At 56.2% G+C, this 27,104-nt stretch overlaps 8 protein-coding genes across 8 annotated transcripts; 3 read left to right on the plus strand and 5 right to left on the minus strand.

The window, feature by feature from the left end:
- Window positions 1-736: 736 nt before the first annotated feature.
- On the plus strand, window positions 737-1,066 carry CH63R_05552 (uncharacterized protein; the record flags this gene model as incomplete). Its single annotated transcript, XM_018300527.1, has 1 exon — window positions 737-1,066. The coding sequence occupies one exon, from the start codon at window positions 737-739 to the stop codon at window positions 1,064-1,066; it is 330 nt and encodes a 109-aa protein (XP_018158377.1).
- Window positions 1,067-2,733: 1,667 nt separating this feature from the next.
- Window positions 2,734-3,138, plus strand: CH63R_05553 (uncharacterized protein; the record flags this gene model as incomplete). The annotated part of the gene is made up of 1 exon (XM_018300528.1): window positions 2,734-3,138. One exon carries the CDS (start codon window positions 2,734-2,736, stop codon window positions 3,136-3,138), a length of 405 nt encoding a protein of 134 aa, XP_018158378.1.
- A 2,795-nt stretch (window positions 3,139-5,933) lies between these two features.
- CH63R_05554 (uncharacterized protein) lies at window positions 5,934-6,364 on the minus strand (the record flags this gene model as incomplete). Its single annotated transcript, XM_018300529.1, has 2 exons — window positions 5,934-6,062; window positions 6,239-6,364. 2 exons carry the CDS (start codon window positions 6,362-6,364, stop codon window positions 5,934-5,936), a joined length of 255 nt encoding a protein of 84 aa, XP_018158379.1.
- Window positions 6,365-8,611: 2,247 nt separating this feature from the next.
- CH63R_05555 (cyclic nucleotide-binding domain-containing protein) lies at window positions 8,612-11,560 on the plus strand (the record flags this gene model as incomplete). Its single annotated transcript, XM_018300530.1, has 1 exon — window positions 8,612-11,560. One exon carries the CDS (start codon window positions 8,612-8,614, stop codon window positions 11,558-11,560), a length of 2,949 nt encoding a protein of 982 aa, XP_018158380.1.
- A 312-nt stretch (window positions 11,561-11,872) lies between these two features.
- CH63R_05556 (uncharacterized protein) lies at window positions 11,873-12,403 on the minus strand (the record flags this gene model as incomplete). Its single annotated transcript, XM_018300531.1, has 1 exon — window positions 11,873-12,403. The coding sequence occupies one exon, from the start codon at window positions 12,401-12,403 to the stop codon at window positions 11,873-11,875; it is 531 nt and encodes a 176-aa protein (XP_018158381.1).
- Window positions 12,404-13,730: 1,327 nt separating this feature from the next.
- CH63R_05557 (Ariadne ring) lies at window positions 13,731-15,761 on the minus strand (the record flags this gene model as incomplete). Its single annotated transcript, XM_018300532.1, has 1 exon — window positions 13,731-15,761. One exon carries the CDS (start codon window positions 15,759-15,761, stop codon window positions 13,731-13,733), a length of 2,031 nt encoding a protein of 676 aa, XP_018158382.1.
- A 2,024-nt stretch (window positions 15,762-17,785) lies between these two features.
- CH63R_05558 (Pectate lyase) lies at window positions 17,786-18,569 on the minus strand (the record flags this gene model as incomplete). Its single annotated transcript, XM_018300533.1, has 2 exons — window positions 17,786-18,183; window positions 18,248-18,569. The coding sequence occupies 2 exons, from the start codon at window positions 18,567-18,569 to the stop codon at window positions 17,786-17,788; spliced, it is 720 nt and encodes a 239-aa protein (XP_018158383.1).
- A 5,826-nt stretch (window positions 18,570-24,395) lies between these two features.
- Window positions 24,396-26,152, minus strand: CH63R_05559 (Exo-rhamnogalacturonase B; the record flags this gene model as incomplete). Its single annotated transcript, XM_018300534.1, has 5 exons — window positions 24,396-24,757; window positions 24,833-24,902; window positions 24,961-25,387; window positions 25,456-25,721; window positions 25,871-26,152. 5 exons carry the CDS (start codon window positions 26,150-26,152, stop codon window positions 24,396-24,398), a joined length of 1,407 nt encoding a protein of 468 aa, XP_018158384.1.
- Between the last annotated feature and the right edge of the window lie 952 nt (window positions 26,153-27,104).

Here is a 27,104-nt window from a genome sequence, read left to right on the forward strand (position 1 = left end):
TCAGCGCCGCCCCTACCTCAGCTGCTGTTTTCCCGGGAATTTGCATTTCAATGGCTACTCTCCCTCGTAGCGTTGCGTCGGGTACGACGCAGCGCGAAAGAGGAAAATGGAACACGAGTAAACCAACTGACTTGTGTACTCGAGCTACCCGATCCGGGCACCGGCGAATCGATACCGATGCCGTTCTTTGGATGAATAGAAATAGGGGGTGGTGAGAGGGGGCCCCGGCTGCTCTGAAATCCGTCCATAACTCACATAGGGAACACTTTTCCTCCTTTGCAAAACGCCACTTGCGTTGGGTGTTCCACGCTGCATTAGTCCCGACTTTCACCGTCTTCCCGCACTCCCGTTTCACGCTTCGCTGTGGCTGTCTCTTTATTTAAATAAAAGACAGCGGCGCGCCGGCGCTTTGAGTGATCCAGCCAGCCCAACGGCGCTTGTTGCTAGTCTCCCCCCCTTCCCCTTAACCGTCGTCCGGTACAAGAACTCGACTCGGTCCGTTTTCTTTGTTTCTTCTCGAGGAGAGAGATTACTGTGCAAAAATTCTTCAAGAGGGATTCCGTTGCGCCTTCGTCCTGTTTGGCCTCTCGGAACGTCGTCAAAAGTTTTTAAAAGAGCAACACCTCCCGCCATCCGATACACGTCTCGAAGGTCTCCCGGCACTTGCAATAACCAACACGCCCACAACCAACCTGTATACTTCACGGCTCAAAAGAAAAACAAAGACTTTCCGAAAATGAAGGCCGCAGCAGCATCGTCACTCATCATCGCAGTTCTCGCCGCAACGGCTGGGGCAGCGCCTGTCGTACCGGAACAACACCCGCTAGTACTACCCGCGCGCCTGGCGACTCCCGCCGCTGCCGCCTCGGCCATCGTCCCCGGCAAGGCACTGCCGCCGATTGCGACGTCGCGCGAGAAATTGGTCACGGCTGTGTGGAAGTCCGTCGTCGGCGGTAAGGAAGGGCAGAGGGAAAGCCTAGGGCGGGCGTGTTTCTGCTCCAGCGGCTCCATCTGCTGTAGCACCTCGTCCGGGCTCGATTGCACGCAGGGCTTGTGCGGCATCTAGAGTCCTCCCGAGTCGGGCGACAGAGATTGTTCGCGCCTCTGAACGGAAGGAGGGTCCAAGGGGGGTAAGGGGATAGAACACGGCTTGACCGGGGCCGCGTCGGTGTCCTTGCCCCCACTATCGCCGGACCCGACCATATTTCGGACTTCCGGAGTGGGTCGCGCCACGGAATACCGCCCGCCGAAATCGGCACGTCGTTGTTGCTCATGTTTTATCCCTGGCCAATGCGAGATCGAATCTTGGGATAGAAAGAGGGAGAGAGTGTGAGAGAGGGAGGGAGGGAGAAAGATAACGCCATGGCCGAGACTGGGGCCTAGAAAAAATACCTTCAGACGGAGTTGTTTGGGAGCGGAAACCTGATCGCGAGGAGTCGAATCATGCCCACACACTACTCGCGGTCTGAATTACTCGGGGTTGGCCGTTCTAAAAACGAGGAAAAAACGAAACTCGTATATATGGACGGGAGGCTGGGGACGGAACACACAAGATGCCCTCCATTTTTTACATTTTCGAAAGAGAGCCCGGCATGCGGGCGTCGTTCGGATTCGAAACACCCTTCGGCGCAAAACGCACCGCGGTATGCGTGCATGCCGTGCGTGCCGTGCGCACCCAAACTTTTCTCGACCGTTGCCTTACTTTTGGAGAATGGCTGTTATGACTCTGCTAGTCAAGCCAAAGAAGATGGTTTTGCACTGCTGGGTCGACAGGAAGGGGGGGGGGGGGGCGGGTTGGAGGGTTCTTTCGAAAGACTGGAGTTAGATCTCGCTTTCGCATCATCTTGAAGACGGTACAACGCTCACGGCTATTGGGATAGGACTGTTCATAGCCGACGAGATAATCACCAAAATGTCATAGTTTCCATAGTGGTCAGTAACCAGTAATTTCACCCTTTTTTGTATCGTTTAAACCTCGTCCGCGGTCGTCCTACACCGCCCCTTGCGCACCGTGCCGCTGTAGCTTGACTTTGCCCGTGCAGACAGAAAGGGGGAGAGAAGAGGGGAGGGCTCTCACTACGATGTATTGCATGAGCGGCGAGGAAGGTTCGACGAATCGGCCGACGCTAGAATCCTTCTCGAAGGCGGTTTGTTCTCTCCTGAGGCGGATCAGGACGTTGTAGCAGGGTCGGGATCGAAAGTCAGGGTTCCTCCCCCCCCTTCTCGCCACGGCCCTCTCTATGCTCTCGAAAACGGTCATCGGTGCCTGGGCGAGAGTGTGACTTGACCCTAGGTAAAAGAGGGGCAAGGGAGCATTGGCCCTGGGAGCGAATCGCGGAAGCTATCATGCATGAACATCGACAAGCACCCTCGTATGTTGGACGGAGATGGGAAAGCTTCTGGGTACGTGGAATCGCGGTTGTAGGTGTAGGAAGACAAGTGACGATGTAGACAGGTAGGTAGGTAGAGACACGCTGCAGACACTAGGGACACGAAACAGGCATGTGAAGAACAGGGACTCCCCTGCCCCCATACATGGAAAGCGCCTGCTCCAGAGGTGCGGCTGGCATGGAGCAGTGCAAAACGCAGCGTTTGGGGCTCACCAGACCGGATGTTCTGGCTCCTAGACGGCGAGCAGGCGGAGGGGGAAAGGCGCTAGGAAACCGAGCAATACGACGAGCACGAGTAAAGGCTATAATTAGTCCTTGGCATGTGTTGAAAAACAGGAGCGACATGGCCGCCGTAAAAGACTTGATAGGACGACTGGCCGAGCTCATGGTCGGGAGAGAAGGAGGATGGAGGAAGAAAGATGGAAGGCATCGTGGCTGCGTACAGGTTCTTGTGCATTGCTTCTGGAAGGGCGATGGGTTCGAACATGTGGGAAGTTGGCTGTTGGACGATGTCGCTCGATGTGCTTTGGGCAAAGCCGTCAGAGTGGCTGCGAAAGCCGGACAGGTGGAGGAGGTCGAGGGAGGCGTAACAAGTCATGTCAGGTCGATATGGGAGAAGGCGTGCAACTTGGCAACTTGGCAACGTGGCAACGTGACCATGGTTTCCCGCGCTGCGCGGTTCATGCGAGGGGACAACGGGACGCGTCCTGGGTTGACTGGCTGGCTGGCTGGCTGGCTTGTTGACTGACTGGAGGAGGACGTCCGGTGTGTGTGTCGTCCTCGTCCTCGTCCTCGCCCTCGTCGTCAAGCTTCGACGGGCTCACGTAGGATCCCGAGAAGCAGGGACGCAAACATGGGAGAGTGCGTTTCACCAGGCGGAAGTCTAAAGGGGCCCACGGGCCTCATTCCCCTTCTCGAAGCTTGTTTGCGGATGCAGAGAAGCGGGCGGGAGGGCCTTGCCCGCGGCGGCTTTCCCTTTGCAACCTCAGGTTCGTCTTCTTTCCTGATGGCCGCGTGGGCAGGGCCCGTGTCGAATGGGTTTGGGCCGAAATTGATGGCGAAGGCGGGACGAAATCAAAACTGGAGGAGGGAAATAGTGACAACAGTGCTAGTAGCGAGAGGGGTTGAATAATCGAGGTTTGCTGACTAGCAACACAGAATACTGCGTAGATATGGACAGAGTCATGGACAGGGTCATGGACTTTGAAGAGAAAGGAAAAAAAGTATAGGCGGACGCCAGTGAGGGCTGACTTCTCTATGTCATGCATGGCGGTTTGCAGGGGAGAAAAAGAGCACGATGTAAAAGACACTCGAGATGGGCGAGGATGGGCCGCCTCTGTAGGTGGTTGTCCGGAATAGCAAAGCCATGGTTGCTTGCTTGCCGTTGTCAGTCAGCTTCATTGTCAGATTGAGGAACCCCAGATGATCCAGCAAGCCATGTTTCTTGGGCACGGTTGGTCGATCAACTTGTTGTTAGTCATGGCTTGAACCAAACCATTTCGCGTGCTCCCAGACCCGTTGACTTCCAACACGGCCTCGCAAACCCTCCTCTCTCGTCCACTTCAACACACACACACACACACACACACACACACATACACATACATCGTACAGATACGCGCACACACAAACGACGTCAAACAAAGCTCCAAGCCGGCCGAAAGTAAGCTCACCAATGGGACAAGCACGGCGCCCACCCGAATTGCAAGCAGTCTCGGGCAGACATAGCTCCAGACAGCATTCCACCGCGCGACCACTACGGCCGCCACCGACCCCTCCAACTCGGCCGCCGGCTGTGGCAGGCTTCTAGACGTCTTCCACCAAGGTTCCACGCATCCGTCGACGGACAGGCGCCCTGACCAGCGTCCCCTAGCTCCAGGGCCGGCTTCTGGCTGCTTGCTTGCCCCTTGCGCGGTTGGCCGGGTGCATCCCCTCTCTTGTTTAGTCTCCTCCCCCCCCCCCCTCTCTCTCTCTCTCTCAAAAGACCGTTTCGTGCACCGTGCAGGCTGGCCCATTTCGGACCCGATGCGCCAGGGGTCCCAGCCTGCAGGTTTGAGACACGCGCGCCGGGATGGCGGTCCACGCACGCGCGCACATGCATTTTCGTCCTAGAGGAGTGGGAGCAGCGATCGGGAGAAATCTGAGAGAGATAGGGGGGGCGAGAGAAGGAAAGAGGACGCTGTGTTGTTGCGAGACGGTCGGGACCTCCCTGCTGCTTGACGTGGCTGTCACCGTTTGCCGCTGCACGCTCAGCTTGTGACTTGCGCTCTGTGAATCCACTGTCAAGGCCATACGTTTGGGATGTCCATCAGACTCGCTGGGATGGCTGGCCCCAACACCACCGCCGTTGTTTCCCGATCTGGGGCGCGATAGCTGGCAAAGGCAACAGACGAAGCAAGCATGTACAGATAGATTGAGAGTTGAGAGTTGAGAGTTGAGAAGAGAGAGAGAGATAGACAGACAGACACAGAGAGTCCTGCCCATCTCTTCTCTAGGACAGCTGAGGCAAGGATACACCAGCTTTCGGTGAACCGAGCGATTGGGTTCCAGGGCTCCAGGATTGGCCATGTGTCGGTGCAAAACCCCGGCCGGGTCCAGGAATGCGACATTCGAGATTTGCAGATTCAGCCTACGGGCAGAGATTGCAAGCAGACGAACCTGTGCTATGGAAGTTAAAGAAGGGGGGCGGATGATGATGATGATACACGGCCAAACTGGCTACTTTGAACCTGAAATACTACTCAGTACCGGCCGAAGCGGAGGAGCGGCAAGAAAACATCCCCCAACGGAGGCCAATGTTGAAGCCAAAAAGTAAAGGGGGGGGGAGGGAAGCCAAAGGGAAAGGAGATGGAAGCACGCATGGAAACGACGCCAGAAGGCCGAGAGAACAAAGAAACACACAGACGTACGGACGGTTGGCCGTTTTGTTTCTTGTGTCCCTTAATTTTTCTTTTTCTTTTCTCTCTTTTCCCACTCCATCGCGGCTGATCTTGTGGGCGGTGGAAACATACACAGACACACACGCACCCCTGCTCCCTCCCCCCAGATGGTCCAGATGACGCCCGCTTCGAGAAGGCCAGTCAATAGTACGTATGTAGGCAATTTACGGACACCTCCTCGAGGTCGTTGGCCGCCCCCCCTAGTCAGTCAAAGTCGCGCAGCGTCCCGTGGGCGGCCGGGAAAGTGTACCCGATCCAGGTCGCAGCAACATCGTTTCTTCTGTTTCTTCCATCTTCTTCTCGGTGGTTGCCACGCACGGCCAGCCCTACGCCACCGTCCCACGGCGTGGGCGTCGAGTACCGGCGTCTTGGAGGTGTCTTTTTTATTATCAATCATTTTCCTTTTCTGACGAGCGACACGGGGGGGGGGGGATGAGCTCGCTGTTGCGTCGGGCAACTCGAAGCATCCTGTCTCTCGTTACATCATGGCCTCCGGGGAAGCCTTAGCAGGCGGAGCAGCACATGGATGGAAGAGGTGGCGAGCAGCGGCAGACGAACGTCACCGGCCTCAGGAAGCTTTCGACTTGCATCTTAGTGCTCCTCCTCAGTGCCCACTCCGATGTGGACCGTCAGGAGAGAAAGGGACCTGTCTTGCTAATAGTACAGTAACAGGAGAGACAGCAGCAGCAGCAGCAGCAGCAGCAGCATCTTGCTTGTCATCCTCCACACGTACCTGTAGCGTCACGTACACTACAGTACAGTAAAGGAATGCCCAGACAATGCGTGTGCAGATAGGGTCAGGCGTCGGGGGTACATCGTACACCTACATACTTACGATGTACAGTGGAACAAGTCGAGTATTCGGACGTAGGCGCAGACACCTCTCTGCGTTGGCCATGGCAAACAAACCAATTTCCCGTGCGCGGCAGAGGGAACACAAAAGATAGGGTTACGGCGCTCTCTGTCCGATACGATGCGACTGTAGGATCGTACGGTACTCTCTCCCAAATCGGTGATCTGGGGCTCTTTCTCCATCTTTACCATTTTTACTCCTTCTGCTTCTTCTCCTACTTCTCTATACCGTCCTATCGTCCCGCGTTTCTATCATGCGTACAGTTCATTTCGAGTGACAACCTTCACTGAGTGCACTCGAGTCCCCCCTCTCAATTTTGTTCTGTTCGGCCAGCGCTGCCACGCTTACGCAACAGTACCATGTGCACTGCACCATGGATGTACGTGTGTCGTGTGGCCTAGCAGGCAGTTTAAGCTTTGGGCGCCTTGTCCCTCGCATGTCTCGTCACCCTGCAAGTGACATGCCCTCCGGCTCTCCGAAGCGGCGACTCCCGGCGACAGGGCGCAGTAGTCAGGTACATGGGCTGTACATGTCTTGCTTCAGGCCCCCACTCCCCCCCCCCGAGCGTCATTGTGTGAGTCTATTGCGGCGGGAGCTGTGGCCGATTTGCGAGGGGGACTGAGGGACTGAGGGAGTTGACTGACCCTTGGTGCAGGGGGGCTCTGGGGCAACGATACCTAAGAGACATGTACTCGTCGTACCGGGACACCAGCAGAGGGCGTAATGGTCTCTCCACGGTGATGCCGTTGATGTGTTTGTCTAGGGGAACGCGCCTTAGAGTGAGTGAGTGAGTGAGTGAGTACTAGCTATGTGAGTCAAGTTATGATGGATTCAGTCCTCAAAGTTCACTCTCACTCTCAATCTCACTCCTCTGGCTCTCACGCTCGCGCTCACGCTCATTCTCATTCTCATTTTCGCCGGTATCCCACACCCCTCTGCAGCAGCAGCAGCAACGGTACATGCCAATACTGTACCCCCTGGTCCCTCTTCTCCTCTCCTCTCTTCGGTTTGGAAGGCACGTCCCACGCCGCTCCACGCACCCCCCTGCCGTCCGTCCCCCATCCATCCCGTTCCTCCCACAGGGCCCACGACCGCCTCTTTTCGCCCATCGCCATCCCTCCACCACCACAACCATCTCCTCCTCTTCCCTCTCCCACCACTCTCGCCCTCCCGCTGCTCCTTTTCCCCTTCTCCCTTTCTCTTTCCTCCTGCAGCTAGCCTGTCCTCCTTTGCTCGCGAAATCAACTAACGCCTCGTCTCCATTTGCCAATCAATCGATCAATCAGTCAACCGCCAGTTTTGGTCCGAAGCAATCGCCGCTGCGGCTCTAATCCGAATTGCATCCGCCTCCCACTGATTGCACTCTCCGCCTCCGCCCGCCGCCGGCATCGCCTTCGCCTTCACCTTCCGCCACTTTTCCTTTCCGCCTTGTTGCGACCGAGAAACTCGGATACGCGACGAGAGCTGTGCATCCGTCTCGATCCGAGACTCGCCTCACCCACATCGGTTCCCTCGCTCAGTGGTCGTCTTACATTCCGTGAGTCTTGCTTATTGCATGCCATGCGGCTCCCCCTCCCCCGAATCTTGGACCGTGGCAAAAGCTAACCGTGTCGTGTCTCTGACATGACATAGTTCCCTCTCCTCCGCATACGCACAAGACCGCCTCTGAGACGAGATACCCCAGCGACCGAACCCCCTCCGACCTCAATCGAGAAGCAAACTACAACTGTCCCGTCTCCGTCCCCTCTCGCAGCAACCTTTGTTGCCGCCGTAATCCCGAGAATCGGCAACCTTCGTCTCCAATTCCAATTTGTCGTTTCTACGTTTCGACATCGACCGACAGCAGTTCACTTCCGACAGCGCCATTGCGTGACACCATCTGCGACACTTGGCGGTCTTCAACCTTGCCCCGACACACGCCTATACACACAAATCACCTGAAGCTCTCCCAACCGCCCTGCCGCCTACGAGCCACGGCTCAACCGACGTCTTCGACAGAAGCGGGGAACAAAAAACGACACGACAAACGCCCGCTTCGAAAGACAATCACACCCTCAAAGCACGCTGTCCCCGTTGGCAATTGATTGTCGCGGCGCCACCCTCTCGAGGGTGCACTCCGTCTCGACCCAACACTTCCGTAGCATGCACCACCCCCATCAACTCATTCTCACCCCAACCACTTATTCCAAAATCTAGCTTCCGGCAACTTCAACTACCTTACGGGCAAGGAGAGGCCCCCCCCCCCCCCTCTTCCCCCCTCCCCCCCTGCCAGCCTCGTGGAGCACAGGCAATAGCTACCGTGTGCAGCCGGCCAAGCCTTGTCAAAAGCATCGGCTTTCTGCCCTCTCACAGGGCGGAGAGCGTAGCCCCTGTGGCACGTCGGAACACTGGCGTCGACACGACCACGCACGCGCCATCCCTCCCGGACCATGAGGCGGAATCGCTCCCCGACTTCGCCCTCCTACCGCGCCCTCGCCCATGGTGCGGGCGCCGGCGCTGTGCCAGATTCCATCTCCCTCCTCAGGTCCTTCAATGTCGACACGAACCCTACTCGGCCCATGCGGCCCTCTCCCCTGACCGCATCCACCATACGCGATATGCCACTCGACTTGGTCGACCGCATCAGATCTTTCCCCCTCTTCGTGTCGGCACCCGATGAATTCCTGGCCGCAATTGGGAACCACCTTAGACCACAGGTCCACGCCGCCCAGGATCATATCCTGACTGAGGGAGACGATGCCCGCGCAATGTACTGGCTGGTGCGCGGCGTCGTCGCCGTCACGTCGCGCGATGGTGAAGCCATCTACGCCGAGCTTAAACCCGGTGCCTTTTTCGGAGAGATTGGCGTCTTGATGGACGTCCCCCGCACGGCGACTATTGTCGCCCGCACCAAGTGTTTGCTCGTCGTGCTCAAGAAAGAGGACCTCCAGGCCGAGCTTCCCAAGTTCCCTGATATGGAGAGGGCCATTCGCCACGAGGCCCAAGAACGACTCAACATTCTCAAGAAGAAGCGCCAGGAAGGAGGTCACGCCATCAAGCCGCCCTCGACCCTAGTCAACGGCGTCAGAGAGCCCGCGCCCGGAGAGGTGTCCACGGGCGAGATGGGTACCATCAGAGAAGGAGCAGTCGTCAACTCAAAGAAGCGGAAATCACCGAGTCCAGGCGCCATTGAGGACCCTGCCGCAGGTAGTGCTCTCGGCAGCGGCATCGTCAATGTACGGAGGACATTGAGGGAGCTGCCTCTGTTCTCGACGCTACCTCCAGATATCCTCCACCAGGTGGGGCTGAGTGCCCAGCCGAAAACGTACTCGCCCTTCACAGACATCGTCCAGCAGGGGTCGGCAGGCAACGAAATCTTCTTCATCGTCCGCGGCGAGGCCGAAGTCATACACGAGACGCAGGACGCTCATGAGCCGTTCAAAAAGACGGCCCGTGCAACTTATCTACGTCCGAGGCTCAAGGCCGGCCAATACTTTGGAGAGGTGGCCAGTCTCGGGCTGTCGGAAGGCCGGACGGCCACCGTGCGTGCCATCACCACGGTAGAATGTCTGGTGATACCCGGCGACGCGCTAGATACGCTGTGGAGCCGGTGTCCGCCAGACATCAAGTTACAAGTGGAGGAGACGGCACGCAAGAGGTATAAGACGTCGGACGAGGATGTAGAAATGGTGGATGCGGCGATTGCGGGTCAGCGCACCAGCAAGTCGGACCCTCCGACGCCGACGACACCTAAGCCTCTGCCGCACATGACCTTTACGACCCCGTCGAAACCCGCTTCTCCCAGCAAAGACGACGGCGACAACATGGAGCCCAAGGATCCGGACCCCTTCCTGAGCGTCGACATGGAAAACATGCGCAACAGAAGACGCAATTCCTTGGCCCCGCCCACGCCACAATCCGACAACTCGTCGCCGATCGCGCTGAACGGGTTCAGAACACACCATGTCGAGTCGACACCCCTCCGCTTCTCCATCCCCCAATCCCCTCCCGACTCGGAGGCGCCCGTCAAGCGAGCTCGAACGCTGCCGCGCCGGCCCTACCCAGCCCTGGTCCCTGCTCTTCCCGACGACATGCTGGTCGCCGTCTTCCGGTACTTGGACATTGCCGAACTGATGCGGGCACGGCTTGTTTCTCACCACTGGCGCAAGCTGTTGACTACACATCCCCGAGTGTGCCTGGATCTGGACCTATCGCAGCACAACAGGAGAGTCACGGACCTGGCCATCAGGACGGTGATTGGCCCTTTCGCCGGCACGCGTCCCGAGACCATTGATATCAGCAATTGTTTCCACATCACGGACGACGGCTTCCGTAGCCTATGGGAAACGTGCGGGCGAAACGTCAAGCGGTGGCGCATGCGATCGGTGTGGGACGTGTCCGCGAACCAGATCCTGGACATGGCGGAGAACGCCAAAGGCCTCGAGGAGATCGACTGGAGCAACTGCCGCAAAGTTGGGGACAACCTTCTCGCGCGCGTTGTCGGGTGGGTGGTGCCCGAGCCTCCGCCGCCCAGCAAGCAAGTGGTGATCTCTAGCTCGACTACCAAGTCGAAGCCTCAGAAGGCCGCCGCGACGCAGCAGCAAGCGCAGCAGGCCGCTCAGCACCGGGCAGCCAACATTCCCAAGCCTGGCACCATCATTGGGTGTCCGGCCCTGAAGCACCTTAACTTGTCGTACTGCAAGCACATCACAGACAGGTCAATGGCGCATCTCGCGGGGCATGCGTCAAACCGCCTCGAATCGCTATCCCTGACGCGCTGCACATCCATCACGGACGCGGGCTTCCAGTCGTGGGTGCCTTACCCTTTCCGAAACCTGTCGCATCTGTGCCTGGCCGACTGCACCTACCTCACCGATAACGCCATTGTCTCTCTCGTTGGCGCGGCCAAGAACCTGACACACCTCGACTTGTCCTTCTGCTGCGCCCTTTCCGACACGGCAACGGAAGTCGTCGCACTCGGTCTACCGCAGCTGCGGGAACTCCGTCTCGCTTTCTGTGGCAGCGCCGTCTCGGACGCGAGCCTGCAATGCGTGGCCTTGCACCTGAACGAACTCGAGGGCATCTCGGTTCGGGGCTGCGTCCGAGTCACAGGCGGCGGCGTCGAGACCCTGCTCGAGGGATGCGGTCGGCTGCAATGGGTCGACGTGAGCCAGTGCCGGAACCTCGAGAAGTGGATCAGGAGCGGAGGCGTCATGCGATGGGGTTTCGACGAGCGCGGCGGCAACGGTATGTCGCCTGGGCAGGTGCCTCTGCCGCTGCCCAACCCATCGCCCACGACGAACCACGTCGGCTTAGGCGGACGACCGCTGAGCTTCCGTCGGAGAACAAGAAAGCCCGTGCGGTTCATTGTGGAGAAGGGTGCTTTTGGCCTCCGGTGACGAGGGGGGGTCTGCGATGTTTAATGAGTGATGCTTTACACGATGGGGCTGGCGTGAACGGAATCGACTGCTTGGGAACAAGGAAATAGCAATGGAAGCAGCAACGGAAGCAAAGAGAGAGGCGCGGCAGGATCTGCAAGGTCCACTACATGGGATTATCTGAAGAAACAGCAGGGTATCGGTTGAATTTGGGGGAGACACGGCGGGCGGGAGGATAGACTGGATAAGGCGATACCCTGTTCAATTTTGACTATGGAATAAAAAGCACATGCCGCTGTTCCGCAAACCCCGGTCGCCCCCTATCCCATCATATCAAGCCTTCTTGACCCTCTCGTTCCGCTGCTTTGGGAACCCCACGCCAGACAGGAAGGCGGTCCTCGCCAACGCCGCCAACGAAGTAATGCCGACGGCGCCCCAGTCCTCGACGCGCCACGTGGTCAAGGGGTTCAGCCGGCCCTGGAGAGCGTAGGACGCGAAAGTGCCGTAGAGGAGGAAGATGTCGACGAGCAGGAGGGAGAGCTGGTAGAGGCGCCAGACGGCGAGGTTGTCGGGTGCGGCGCGCGGGAGGAGGAGGGAGAGAATGGCGTTGGAGAGGAGGTGGCCTGCGATCTGGGCGTGGAGGGGCAGGGAATAGGACTCGGAGGGTGCCGTGGCGGCAGCGGCAGCGGCAGCGGGGTGGGAGGTCGCCGGGTCGAAGGCAACGACGGGGACGGGGGTTGCCGGGAGGTATGAGGAGGTTACCGTGGCCGGGGCGAGGAGGAAGAGGGACGCGCCCCAGAGTGCGATGAGGGGGTCGAGGAGGGTGAAGAGGATGGCGTACGGTTTTGGGATTGGGGAGGGCATTTGTTTAGTCTTGAGAGTCTCGAGATTTTCAGGTGGTTGAGTATCCCTTTCGGTTCTGTTGGTGTCGGTGTTGTTGGGTGTTCTCCAAGGTGACTGGAATGAAAAGGGGATATGAGTTTACCTTTGCCTACCTAGGTAATTAGCGACAGCGGTGCTAACCCCCTGCGCGTGAGTGCCGGCGGGATGCTTCGTTGGATCGAAAGGCCGCCATGATCAGCTCTCGGGCACCTAGCACTCGTGGGGGATGAGGTCTCATGTTGATGTCATCGGGTGTCCGCGGGGCCGTCTTAGTGGCGTTCGAAAAAGGAAAAAGAAAAGAAACGTACCGACTTGCAGCATGAAGAACCGAAAGAAAAAAAGAAAAAAGTCCCGAGCACAGGGCCGCCATGTGATCCGGGCGTGCTTGACGTTTGTTAAGCTCGTGGGGAGAGGGGGAAAAAAAAAGGAGCTTGGGCCACACGGGAAAGGAGGGGGGGGAAAGGGAAGGGGTAAAGCTGGATTACGTCAGCGGAGACGGGAATGAAGAATCTGCGGAGTGTAGCGGCTTGGCGAGCGGAGGTTTTCCGAAAAAAGCGTACGGCAGAATTCCGCGCCCTCTTCCTTCCAGCCGTCAATGTACAGAGTACGGGCATCGATTGAACCGGTGGGTTGAGTGATAGAACCGCTTAACGCTTGTATATCCCCGTGTCCTTGAAAACAAAGACATCATGTCCCAGTAGCTTATTTTCCATCACTCTCTCTATAGTGCAAGCAAGTAGTGATGGATATGATTTCGACAGGGTAAGTGATACTGCTCGCCCCCGTGGCTTGAACTGTTCCTTTGCCTCTTGTCGACCGGACAAGTAGGACAAAACCCTGATAGACAGTTTTTCGACACAAACCTGTTGGCAAAACTTCTAGGGAAGACAAGATGCCAGAAGCCAGTCTACACACATGTAATGAAACATAACAAAGCTGATGCCAAACCTCGATATCACGAGGCTCAAACCACGATGCACGTGTTTTTCATGCGAGTGAGTGGTCACTTTGATGTCAGTCAAGGGATGGCAGACACGCCCAAGTCGCTGTGTTCCAAGTTCAAGCTCTAGCTCATTATCATATCACAAGAACCACGACAAGGTTTTCTGTTGGTGACTTCTGTTTGTATTCCCCCAAAGATCAGTATCCAATCCAAAAAGACTGTAGTCCAGTAACCCAAAACAGTCTGTCATAAACGCCCCAAGCTCCATGTTTTCCCGACAACATGCTGAAATCACGACCATGTGACTTGATGCAGTGTTGTCCATCTCTCAGCACCCCAGCAGACTCATCTTACTCAACCTCCCCCTCAATCCCGGGCGGCAAGCACAGCCTGCACGGCAGCGTCTCTCACATCATCCTCTTCAATCAGGCCACCATAGACGTCCATTCCAGCGATGCCGGCGAACGCTCCCTCGTGGGCCTCTGCCATGTGGTCGTAGCACTCGGCCGAGGTCCGGTAGTGCTCCATGCACACCCAGCAGATGTGGGTGTGGCAGGCCCCGCACTCCATGTGGTTGCAGCCCCCGGACCGCTCGATGGGCGTCCTGCACTGCGGGCAGGGCTTGACGCCGAGGGCCTTGCGGATCTCGGCGTTGTCGTCCTCCTCCTGACCTTCGCTGCACAAGACGCTCTCATCGTGCGGAGCGTGGCAGGCGGTGCACAGCACCACGAGGCAGTCCGGGCACCGGGCCACCGCGTTGACGTTGGCCCCCGCCGGCGTCGGCCGGTAGAGCTGTTGGCAGTCCGGCGTCGGGCAGAAGCGGAGCTCGAGCGGGTGAGAGCAGACGTAGGATCTCATGGACGACGCCAGGAGGGTCTCGAAGCTCTTCCCGGGGAGTATAGCCCGGAGCTCGGCGATAGGGAAGGGCTTCTTGCATGTCCCCTCGCCGCCGACGCACTTGATGGCCCCGTTTGTGCCGGTGCCGGCCGCCGACTGTGCCAGGGAGACATAGCACTCCTTGCAATAAACGTGGCCGCAGTGGGACCGGATGGGGATTGTCGGTTCTTCCATGCAAATGGGGCATTTGAGCTCGCTCAGGTACTCGCCTGCTCGCAGGCGAAAAGTAGGGTAAGCTTCTTGAGAGCGGGCCTCGACCGTTCGGACCCCGGCCTCCTGGGAGTCGCTCATGAGGCCCAGGGTCTCCTCGAAGGCCGTTCTAATCCTCGCCATGCTCTTGGAATTCTCGCCCACGACTTTCAAAACCAGGGTGCGCGAGGCCGCGTCTTCCCTGAGCTCGAGGCCGACCTTGGGGTGAACAAGGCGAAGCTTTTCGGCCAGCAGCGTGTACAAGCCCGCCCAGACGGCGGGGAAGACGAACGTTGTCGTGAAGAGGAGCTTGACGTTGATGACCACCTTGCGGCCGAAGGGCGTTATGGTGTTGTTATACTGCTTGACGGCGCTCCGGGCGTCTGCCTCGTCAACGAAACGTGCCTGGTAGCCCGCCGTCCGGTAGTCGTGCACGCCCTCGCGGCAGGGCTCCGAGGCCAGGGGCCCGATGCTCTCTAGCCCACGCACGAGTGCCCCCATCTCCCCGGCCTCCTCCTCGAGCCCGTAGCCGCGAGGCCCGGTGCAGATGATCTTGTCCGGGATGAGGTCCTTGGGGAGACGGCTGGTGATGTCCTTGCGGGAGAAGTGCAGGGGCAGCACCCATAGATGAACGGCGAACTCTCCGGTCGTCATTTCGAACACCAGGGCGCGCACATGGGGCCCGATGGTCTTGGGCCTCCCCATGACTATCCGGCGACTGAGATTCTGAGCCTTGGCCTCGTCCCGGTACACGAGCATCGCCTCCTTGGTCGGCTTCCGCCACGTCAGGCGGACGGTGGCCGAGTCGGTGGTGAACGTATAGCGCGATGAGAAGGGACCGCGGGGTACGTAGGAGGGGACCGCGATCCTCTCGATGTTGACAGCGTAGCTGCTGCCGTTGACCTCGTCGAGCATCTCGAAGCCGCTGCAGAAGTTCCGGGCGAAGTGGCGGTCGTCGACGGCGATCTCCAAGTGGCGGACGCCCTCGCGGGTGTTGAGGAGGGCGACCACCGTGTGGTGACCGGGCTTGATGGCAGAGAAGGCCGTTACGCGCCTCATGACGTAGCTGAACGTGACCTCTCCGACGGGGTCCCATACGCGGACGGCTGTGAAGTCTGTAGGGAGCGTCATCCCGGCGACTTCAGCGCCAGCTCCGAAAAGGACTTCGGCCCGCATCATGCCTTGGAAGAGACGCTTGTCCTTGAAGCTCTTGGTAATTTGGGGAGACCTCGGCTGGTAGTGCTGGAGAGGAGAGGTGATGGTGTAGGGGACGCCCTCGTCCATGATCGTGTCGCCTCGAACAGTAGCCATGGTGACGAGATGTTACCCGAGAGAAGGATGGTTGTATGGTGAAGTGAAAGGGTGATGTGCGTATCTGCAAATGAGGAAGAAACTACCGTAGAATCAAGGCAGAGTGGATGGTGGACGATGTTTCGTTATCCGCGATCGATCGCCTCAGGCGTCTGTGATATCCGTACAGTGATCAAAGGGACGAAAGAGAATCAGCCGGTAGTGAAGTAGTGTATGGAATCTGGAAAAGACGATGATGCCTCTGGGGGAGAGGATGGGACTTTTCTGTGCAAAAAGGCAGCGATCGGAGAAAGGGGTGACCGTTATGGACCCCTCCACGATCACATCCAGCCCTAGGGACAGATGAAAAATGTGAAGGTTTTGGGTGACCCGGGGTTTGAGGAAATTTGGGTCGAGGAGATCGTGAAAGATGTTTCCGTGGTTCAGCCTCAAGGAGAGGTGAGGCGGCGTGGGTTTTGCTCCAACAGATGATATCGATGCCCCCTCTCAATGGAAAGTGGAAACGATTTTCCCGGCATCGATAAAATAAAGTGACAGCACGTTAGCACGTTCTGGGAACCTCATATTTGGTGTGGATATTGTATGACGGCAGGAGATTGTAATTTATGGACTCGATCAATCAGGCCCTGTTGGTTCTCAGCCATATGACAACTCGAGGCTTTGGTGTTTGGTGGTGAAGTTGGTGGCTTCAGGCATTGCCGTTGTAGCCGTTAGTCTGTTGCTGCTGCGAGCACAGTGTCATGGCTACGGCTCTCACCAGCCGCTGTCCATGAGCTGTAGCTTGTAAACACGGCCTTGTTCGAGCCAGTCGACTCAGGGGACCAAAAAAAGTTTAACAACACGAAGCCAACAGGGTACTGGGCTGTGGTCTGGAACCTGGCCCGTCGGACCGCTTGTGAGGCCAACTTAGTTGGCCAGTCTGAGGGCCGCCTAGAGGTCTATGAGTGATGGATCTTATCTTCAGCTGAATTGACCCAGGGGAACGGGCCCGGAGCACTACGGTTTTTCAGATGCCGCAACGGTCAGAGGAAAGCTGCCCCCGGATCGAGTCTTGTCGTGGCTATCTGTTTGACTTTGAACATGGCTCACATTCGGCTCCTTATCTAAGTGGTCTCAGTAGCCCCGATTCCAGTGACCACTACTTGATGAGCGACCCTTGGCTGCATCATGTAGGGGAGTCTCACAATGCTGGATGAGATGCAAGACTACCAAGTAGTATCGGAAGAGAACAGCATAGCTGCCGTGGCTTCAGCTCCCGCATGCCGTGATAAATCTAAATGTTTAAGGTGGAGGAAATGTAGCATGTTTAGGCGCATTTTCCAGTGATGAAGCTGAATGAAATAGGGTTGACAGCTGATCTGGTTTTCGTCTTGAGTAAGAATTTCGATGATAGGAAGTGGTCAGGAACAGTGAGTAGAAATTACTACCCTTTTGAGCCGACATGGGCTATAAAAAGGTGGGAAGCTGACTCGTGTGCTCATGTACAGCGCAGGCTGGGGAAAAAGAAATGTTTTGTTTATTAGGCCCACTGCAATCGGTGGGCTGCAGACAGGGGGACAGTTACACAAGTCTGTGAGATGCATCCAAACAAGTCATGTTGTACACAAACAAACTCCAACATCAGAATACCTGTGTTGTTTTTTACAACAACAATCCAGTCTCTAGCTACCAAGAACAAACAGGAGTGAAAGAAGTTACTTAAGCCGCTACTTAACGAGTGGCTTCGACCAGGACGTCAATTCTTTGGTTGCTAGTGAGTGGCCACCTCGGACGATGTTCCAATATGCCAACTTCAAGCATGCTCAGGCCAAGTGGTATCAACGGTAGTATGTATTGGGGCTATGAAGCCAAGCTAGGTATGTACATAGAAGTCATCAAGCCGTCCGGGCCGAGGCCGGCTCGACTTTTTACGATGTGTGAAGAAAAGACAAGCTCATTTGGGGGTTATGTTTCCTCGAAACTCCACGCTCAAGAAAAGCTGCGAGACAGGGAAAAGGACGACCTCGAGAAAAGCCTTGGCCCGCTTAGCAGGCGGAGAGGGAGGTCTGGCCCTTGCAGTTGGCGGTGGTGCTGACCTTGGAGCTGCTGCCGCTGCCCTTGTTGACGCCCTTGTACTCCTGGCAGACCTTGGGGACGCTGGAGCCGCACGTGCCGGAGATGGTGGCGACGTCGCCGTAGTTGGAGTTGATGCCGACGAGCTCCTTGACGTTCTTAGCCTTGACGTTCTTGATGACGACGTTGCGGGGGCCGCCGTTGTTGGTGCAGTCGCCGCAGCCGCGGTACAGCTTTCCGGCGGTGACGACGGTGAAGCCGTCGATGGTGACGGTGCCGCGGCCGTTGTGCTGGACGACCTTGTCGGCGGCGTTCTGGGCGCCACCACCCTGGATGAGGACGTTGCCGTTGCCGAGGGCGGAGATGGCGTCTGGGACACGAGTTAGAACATCGGGAGGAAGAAAGATGCAGCAAAGGGGGAGAGGAAGACATACCCTCGCAGACGTCACGGAACCAGACGTTCTTCAGGGTGCAGGCACCCTTGCAGTGGACTCCCTCGAGCTGGTTGGCGCCGATGATGACGTTGCTCAGGGTGGCGCCGTTCTCGAGGATGAAGACGGCCGAGTCGCTGCCGGTGTCGTCGTCGGTGTTGCAGGCGCGGCCGCGGTCGAACTCCTTGTTGGCGAAGTCCTTGGATCCCGAGATGACGGAGGGGGCGGACAGAGAGACGATGGAGCCGCTGCGGGTAGGGATGTTGAGGGTCTGGGCCGTGGCGACGGTGGCCAGCATGGCGGAAACGAAGATCTTGGTCTGCATCTTGGAAAAGGATGAAGGCGGTTTTGGAAGCTTGATAAAGTAGGCTGGAGTTGCAAAATGTAGAAAGAGAGAAAAGGAGAGATAGAGAGAGGCGGTTGAGAGTTGTCCTGAGTGAGCTTGGTGAGGAACGAGAAGCAAGAGTCTAGAGGTCGAGGGGATCCCGAGAGTATTTATGGTCTTTCGAGTTGGTTCTCGTCTATCGTGATAACCTCAAAGTGGACGAGCCTCTCCCCAAAGAGGAACTTCGCGGTAAGGGAGTTTCACATTGATCGTCAAGAGTCCAGAACGTCCAACACCCGGTCGCCAGCAACTAGCAAACCAGCAAACCGTCCATCATCTCCGCCCCAGGTTGATGAGAAGGGCCAAGGGTCAAGGAATCTCCTTGGTGGAAATACCGAAACAACACCACCCGCCGGTATCCCACAGAAGAAAGTCAACAAAACGCACTACGCAATACACGTAAAATGCCACCGTCGGGTTCCTCGCCCGACTCCGTCGATGGCCACCGCGATGCTCGCCCCCTCCCCCCCCCCCAACAGGCATCCTTGCCGGTCACGTAGTGTATGTTATGGAGAGTGATCCCATCAACCCACCAATAAGCAATCCCTGGACCTGACAGCCGCCAACCTGGTCCCGGTAGTCGAGGGGGATGCTCGGACATACCTTTGTGGGAGGAGGTTTGGTAGTCCTTTCTGACCCTGGGTAAGGTCCGGTATTCTTCTCCGAGGTTCGTCGGAAAGCGACTATCACTGTGCATCGTCTCATGGTTCCAACCAAGTGGTATCCGTATCCAACGCCTCCACCGTCGGTGTAGACAGCGACGCTGTTTTTTTCTAGTCTCTTTTTATTTTACATGTCTGTATATCTCTTGATAAGTGATACGGCTTGTGGAAGTCTTTCACAAAGTCGGTACTCTGCAGGCCTCTGTCATCACAGTACCGAGGCTCTCGACTTCTGGGGGCGACGGACTGCGAAGTACGGTCACCCCGCCTGCTGCCCTCGTGCGTGGCGGATACCGTCGTGAATATCCCGCTGCTGCATGCCAATGAGGGCACATGACGGCTAAGCCGTTCTGCTCTTGTAGGGCTTGGCAGATAATCTACCCAACACAACCGGGTAAGGGGGACACAGCAATGGAGCAGCTCTGGAGAGCACAGCCCCCTTCCCTGTGTGCGTATCGCTGGGTGTGGATACGAAAAAACAGCAGCTCGACTTAGTCCTAAGCACGGGTAGATAGACAAATGTGACAGAGCCTGCTGCCCTTGCCCCCCCGTTGGAGTCTGGCGTCTCTCGCTCATAGATGGAAAAGCGGTCTTTAAAAGTCCCGATCCTCCTCTCATTCGACCGCCTGGATCCATTTTCGTTGGCCCCACGTCCCAAGTACCGCCAGGTTTGGGCGAAGCTGGGGTGCATCGCGCGCTAGTCGCAGAGCCCAGAACCAGTCCTGGCATGGCATGGCAGGTCTAGTAGCAGAGATACAGCAGATAGCAAGGGGGATGAGGTGTCACACCGCGGCGAATCGCCCAAAGGGAGCCTGGCCGAGAAGGAGGTGTAAGCCGGCAACGGTCTCCAAGAGGAAAGCGTCTCGATGAGAGCGGCGTGTGTGTGGTCGAAACAACGCCCGGAATGGGCAGGTGGGCGTCTCCTGGAGAAAAGCACATGAGCAATAAAGCAGGCAAGCAAGGCCCCTGGGTTATCTGATATCAGCGGGATTGAGGAGAGCGGCCGAACAACGTGGATGGTGTTGGCCGATGGTCGGATCACGAGGCGAGCAGAATATCCCCAACCTGCATGCGCGCCAGGAGACATAAATTTAAGCCTAAACAGTAGCTTGCTTTGGGCGCATGCACGTCCGTGTGGCAGGCAGGCCGCAGGCTTCTTTTTGGCGTCTCGGGGGAATTAAGTAGACGAAAAGAGAGTCCAGGAGCCGGGGATAAGTACCGTGACCGCGACTCCCCGCGTGTGTGAACATGGGTGCAGAACAAGACGGAGAGACAGACTGGCAGGTAGGCAGGCAGGCAGGCAGGCAGGCAGGGTCATTTCCGGGGCTTTTTTTCTTCTGTCCTTCGTCTGTCTCGGTAGATCATTATCAGCTACCGGGCGACGTGGAGGTCTCCGGCACCACGGTATGGATTCGGTGCTTTTCTCCGTTTATTATGGAGACGAAGAGACTGGGGGGTCGGTGTTATTGCTAGGCTAGTTAAGTCTCTCCAACTCTTTGCACACTTGGTGAAATTGGACGGACGATGCCAAGAGCCCCGAGTCAAGCAATGTGCGTCGAGACTAATGCCCCATTGAGACTCTTGGCGCAGCAACCATGAATGATGCCACGCACCTCACCGCACTTCGTTGACAACTTCTCGATAGTGGATTGGTCGGATTGCCCATGAGAAACAGCATCTCCCGTGTCTTGGCATTGCGCCAAACCCCCTCCCCCCCCTTTGATTGCCATGATGCTGGTGGAGCCGTCAACTCATTGATGGAAATCCATCTCCTTTTCCCATCGATCGACGGCCCCTTTGATTCCAGAGTGTTCAGGCACCGACTGAATTCTGACAGTCTTCCAAGTCTTTCGCAAATAGGGTAGAGTAAGATGGGAGGTGGTTAAGGGGGAAGGGAAATATGCTTAAGCGGTGCCTCCTCAAACCCTAAGACTAGGCACACTGAGTGCAACGCTGCAGCTGTCCGCGCTATGCGCTCTCCAAATAAGCCATATAATCAAGTCGTACTATGCCCACCTGGGTTCCTCGACATGGTAAGTGGCAACCTCTCGGCCGAGGTAGGGATGGCTTGAATTAACCAACACTGTGTGGTCTTGAAAATATCAAGACAACGACCCCATGTTGACCAGTATCAGCAGACGGCGAGAAATCTCTCAAGTTCATTTCGTCCACAAACTCCTTAATTCCAACGATGTGGCCGTTAGGTAATCGTGAGGAGGCGTTGCGGGATGTGGGAACCGGCCTCACAAACCGCAAGCTGCCTAGCGGCAATGTCTAGTCCGACGAGATTGCGTAGTCCCCAGAGAGTCTGTACTTTGGAGGTCCCTCGCCTGTTTCCACTCTTCGGGTGCTTGTAAACAAATTAAGTCAGACTACCCACTTTTCGGCACCCCCCCCATTTCGGCACCCCAAAAATGAAGCTATTCCCATCATACTCGTCGACTTCAATTAATCATTGACTTCTTCTAGATGCAACAACAATACAGCTTTCAGCTTCACTAGGGTATTCAGAGTCGCTGGATTCGGCTGCATCATCCTCTTTTTCCCCAGCCTTAAGTTGCGCCTGCTGGATGTCTTTGATGTTGGCGAACTTAGTGTTAGGATCCAGCTGGACTGCCCTTCTTTTCCTTACTGCAGTATTGGTGACTTGGGCCTGCAGAAGCTCCAGTTTCTGCTGGGTATTTGCCAGCTCATATGCCTGCTCGCTGAAGCCTTTTTTTACCTTCCTGAATAGAAGGCGTTGAGTAAAGGCATCATTCTCCAGCTCTGTGAATAGCTTCAACTGCCCAGCTAGATCCTTCATCTTCCTTGGCGTCGACCATGCCACTGCAGATGACGCAGATACCCATCCTTCAGCTTCCTTGCCTCCAGACTGCCCTTTGCTGACCTGATCAGATGATCCTGATGCTGCTGGTGTTGATGGGAGCAGTAGGGAGCTCATCAGAGGCTTCGCCATAGAGACAGGCCATAACCCTGTCCATTTCCAACCACTTCTAATGTTCTGCATCGTCATACCTGCAGTACGAGCCTTCTGATAACAGCCTATAAAGTTCCTCTTGCCTACAACAGTTGAATCATTCCACTGACCAAGGTATCCAAGCTCCTTCCTATAGGCTGCCTTGACAGGGCTGAAGACTGACTGATCAAGTGGCTGGAGGACATGGGAGGTATGTGGCGGTAAGAACAATAGATGGATGTTGTTTATATAGCATAACCACATAAAGTCAGTCGTTGTATGACTCCCATGTCCATCCATGATCAGCAGCCTGACCTCCTTGCCCTGAGGAAGAGTCTGAGGGATGAAGACCTTCTGCAGCCATTCAACTGCAGTGGCATCTGAAGTCCATCCATTCTCCGTTGCAGTGAATTGCCATCCTTCATAAGGGCCAAGGTCTAGAGGAAACCACTGCTGCTGGACTGCCTTGCCCTTATAGATAACGAGGGGATTCAGAACATGGCCCAGGGCAGAGATGCATTCGATGATGGATACCCATGCCCTTGATCCAGGCTGTTTCTTACGTACAGACTTCGTCTCAGACATGCCCAGCACCAGCCCATTAGATCCCTGGCCCTCAAGGATACCAGTCTCATCCATGTTGTATCTATTAGCTGGTTTGATGCTGGTGATCTCTGGTATGGCGAGTAGTTTGAACCAGTCCCTGATGACCTCAGTAGATGCCCCATTAACACGCCTAGAATCGATAGGGCGACTTCTCTGGACCTTGACTGATGGATTCCTCTTCAAGAAGGCTTGGATCCAGCCTTTTCCTATAGGCTCTGTATCCCCCATGGCATGGAGGATCCTTTCTGCGAATAGCCTCACTTGCAGATGGGTTGGGGCAACACCAAGGGCATGCTGAATGCGAACCCATTCAGCCAGTTTAGCCTCCTGACTAACAGAAAGTCTCTGCAGGTCAGAAAAGGCAATTGACCTTGGTTGAGTGCCCTTAATCCGATACTGAAGTGTTGATCTTGGGATGCCATACACCTGACCAGCCCTCTTAATGGGCATGCCGTTGGTTATTGCGTCAAGGGCCTGATTGACTTCATCTTCGGTATACTGGCCCATAAGGTCGAAAAGAAGCTCTGAGGAAAAAATGAGGTTATTCGCATAAGTATAGAAAATGTTGTTGATGTTGAAAGTTGAGGGGTATGTTCTGGTGATGAGGCATTTGAGGCATTTTTGGGGTGCCGAAATGGGGGGGGTGCCGAAAAGTGGGTAGTCTGACTTAGCCCTGAAGCTCTCAGGAAGAGGAGAGTAAGTTCACGCTTCCGCGTTCCGTCCCGATCAGGGAGGGTCCGGCGCCGAACTCAATCGGACTTCAACACTATGGATATAGTAGAAGAAACGTGCTCAGACAAGTACTTGAATGTGGTGTGATCCCCCCTTCCCCCCTAGTCGACCACTCCTCCGAACTGCGAGTCAGCACTGCGAAAAGTACAATCCCACCGCGCTTGTTTCAACGTACTCAGTCTGCAAAGTGCCAAGCTCTCCATATTGAAACTCAATTTCCAGACCAGAGCACACGGGAGCATCGTGCTTGGCGATGATCAGGAGAAGAGATCGCGGCCTCGCGATAGTTCCGGGCCGACATGCGACAACCCACTCCGCACGAGTCATGCTGTCTGGGCGACAGTAGAGACGGGTTGTCATACCATTCCTCGCATTGGCTCGAGAGTTATAGAGTGGTTGAGAACTGGATTAGGAAGGCGTGTTGCCGACGATGGAGGGAATTACCGATGCTTTGATTACGAGGGAGAGACTCCATACGACTTTTACCGAAGGTTGCGGTGAAGTCTCCAGATTTGTTTGTTGAACAGGACGTTGAGTCGGAGAGGTCAGCCCATCTCAGCTTTCCCATGACTACAGATTTCAAGAGACCGATTCTTCGAAAGGGACAACAATCCGCCGTGGGTTTCTATTCATCGTGCGGGATTTTTGTCCCATACGGTGATTTATTACGCCGCGTTTCTGGCCCCCCGGGTTCGCCGGAGCATAAGTTCCTCTCGCAAACGTGACGTAAATGACGACTAGTCACTTCACAGCTGGACATCCTCCTTCTCTGTCTCCAGCCAAACAGCCCCCTTCACAACGCGTTGTCGCTCAGCATTCCCCCGTCGCGCTCCCTCCAACACAGGGCGTGCCGGTACACTCGAAGCCCCTCGGACTTGCCGTGTTGCCGCACAAGTACGACGCGGCGGCTGTCCCGTTCGAGAAGCGCAGGTCGACGTCGAAGAGCCCAATGTCGGTACAGGGTGCGACGGCACTGCATTGGAGGCTGGCCACGCGGGCGGACTTGGTCGTGCCCGTCATGCCGCGGACGGTGACATCACGGATCTGGAACTGCGAGTTGGTGCAGTTACCTATGCCGGGGGCGCCACGGAAGCGGGTGCACTGGGAGATGGAGAAGGCGGCGCCACGCATGCCTGACACGGTGAGGTTCTTGAAGGACATATTCGAGGCGACTGTCGAGGGTTTGGGTCAGCCAACGAAGACGTTGTAGGCGGGACTTCTATCCTTGTCAGGGGGGGGGTTCTCACAGCCGAGACCGCCACCGCCACCGTTCGGAGGGTAGCCGTTTTGATCATCTGTCCAAGTCTTGAAGTAGACCTTGGATCTTGGTTAGCAGGATCTAGTCTTGGGGCGGCAGATTGGGGCGAGGACTGACGGCGTGGAGCGTGTTGTCAAAAAAGCAGTTCTCAACATTTAGCCTCTCGATCGTCTCGAACTGGTCGTTGTACTGCCCGATGCTCCCGAGCGCGATGCCAAGCCCATTGTAGAACTTGGAGTTGGTGATGCTGATGTCGGTGCTATTGGCTTTGAGGGAGATGCTGTCGTCTCCGCTGTAGACGGTCCAGTTGTTGAACCTGATGCCTGACGACCGGATCGTGTCGGCGCCGTCCGTGTTGGCTGTCCTCGTCAGCCACATGGGTAAACATTCACGCGAGGGTGACACTCGGCAGGGAGGGGAAGAGGGGGGGGGGGGGGGGGGGGGGGGGGCGTCTTTGAACTCACAGCTCTGGAAGCGGTTTCCAGTATTGTTGACGAGTATGCTGTCAAGGACCACGTTGTGAGAGTAGATGATGGACATAGTCCTGCCCTCAGGTCAGTGGGCCAAAACAATACGCCCCCCCCCTTCACCTTGTCCTCAACTGAAACCTACCACATTTGACTTCTCAAGAAGTTTACCCCCTTGACAACGGAGTTTCTCAGCCCGTTAAGTGTGATGGCATGCGGGCGACCAGGGTAGTTGGACGAGTTCGGCTGTTGTCGAATCCACTCATACCAATAGTCGCCGTTGCCGTCAAAGGTGCCTTTGCCATGGCCATTGATGCGGACGTTGTTCCCGCCGAGGATGAATGCGGTAGACTGGTTCTGGTATCCGACGTCCAAAGAGTTGGCAAGCCAGTACGGGATGTCGGTGCTCCACTGCAGAAAAACAGATTGACACAGGTCTCGTGTCAGCAGATAACCATCAAATCAAGAGGGAGAGAATAGAAGTCTTGGTATTGTTTGGCTTGGCGCAACATGCATATTGCTCCCAAGAGCTGGGGAGCGCGCATGACGGTGTAACGTACCAATAGAGTCCCCTGGAGGTCAATTTCAACGTCGTCCAGCCAAGTCACGTTCAAGGCCGAGCTAATATGGTATGTCTTGGGCTCAAACACGATTCTGCCATGCTGGCCGCACTTCTTAAATGCATCCAAAATAGCTGGCGCGTCGTCGGTGGCGTTGCTCCCGCCGGCTGCGACGATACATATCTTTCGTCCCACGAGCTCTCCATCCTCTTCCTGCGCAGCCACCCCCAACACCGAAGCAAGTAGGATGCAGAAAACACCGACAGCGCAGGCACCGCGCATGATGAAGTTGATTGATTCAAGGTCTTCCAGGTGTGAACGACGGTAGTACGATAGCTGTAGACAGAAAACCTGCTGGGTTGGCCGAATACGAGGGAAGCCCGAGTGACAAAGGTCCCGCTCACCAACCGAAACCGTCAGTGGCTGATGGAGGGGGTTGAATACCCTTCAGCATCGTCAAATCGGTCTTATCCCAGCCGAGTCCCCGCGATGCCAGGGTCGCATTTCTCTATTTTCGCGCTGAGTGTCCGTTGCCGGACTGCCCGGGGTGGCATCCAAGTTACATTGTTGCCGGTCGAACGGGTGGATTTCGCACGAATCACACGGAGAGCCGAGGGATGCCCCCGTGTTCATGACTAGTTCGTGTGGCGTCGATCGGCTCGCGGTTGACGATGCGGAGGCGGGGGTGATGCGGGGAAGACCGCCTTTCGGAGCGAGTTGAGGGGGAAGTAGTGAGAAAACATGATTCTTGTTTGATATAGGTCACCCGGCCGAATGCGGAACATGCGATTGAATATCCCCCGCGTTGAGTATAGGACGCTGAGTATGAATTTGCCGATACAATTTTTCGTTCCCTCTGCCCGGCGCCCACATATGCTTTATAACCGCGACACTAAGCCCCTTCTCCCTCCTTCATTTTCATGTGAGAATCGTTGTTCATGTAGTATCTCGTGACAGTCTCATTCTCTAGGCCCACTGGTTCATGAGTCTGACAACATGTTGTTCATGAAATGGATTGTCAAGATCATCGCTGCTTGTTGATTAGTTTGTCATAAGAGGAAAAGTTAAATCTTCAATCTTGTCAACCTTTCCACCTAAGATAAACCCATGCAACCTAAGTCTCAGATGCTTGATGTCAGGTTTCTCTAAAATATTCCTTGCATTGGACTCAATGTTTCTCAAGAACTTCTGTAGTGTGTTTTCTTGCCGGATTTTAGAAGTCATCGAGACGAGG

This window comes from Colletotrichum higginsianum, chromosome 4 (genome assembly GCF_001672515.1).
Source record: "Colletotrichum higginsianum IMI 349063 chromosome 4, whole genome shotgun sequence".
NCBI classification, from domain to species: Eukaryota; Fungi; Ascomycota; class Sordariomycetes; order Glomerellales; family Glomerellaceae; genus Colletotrichum; species Colletotrichum higginsianum.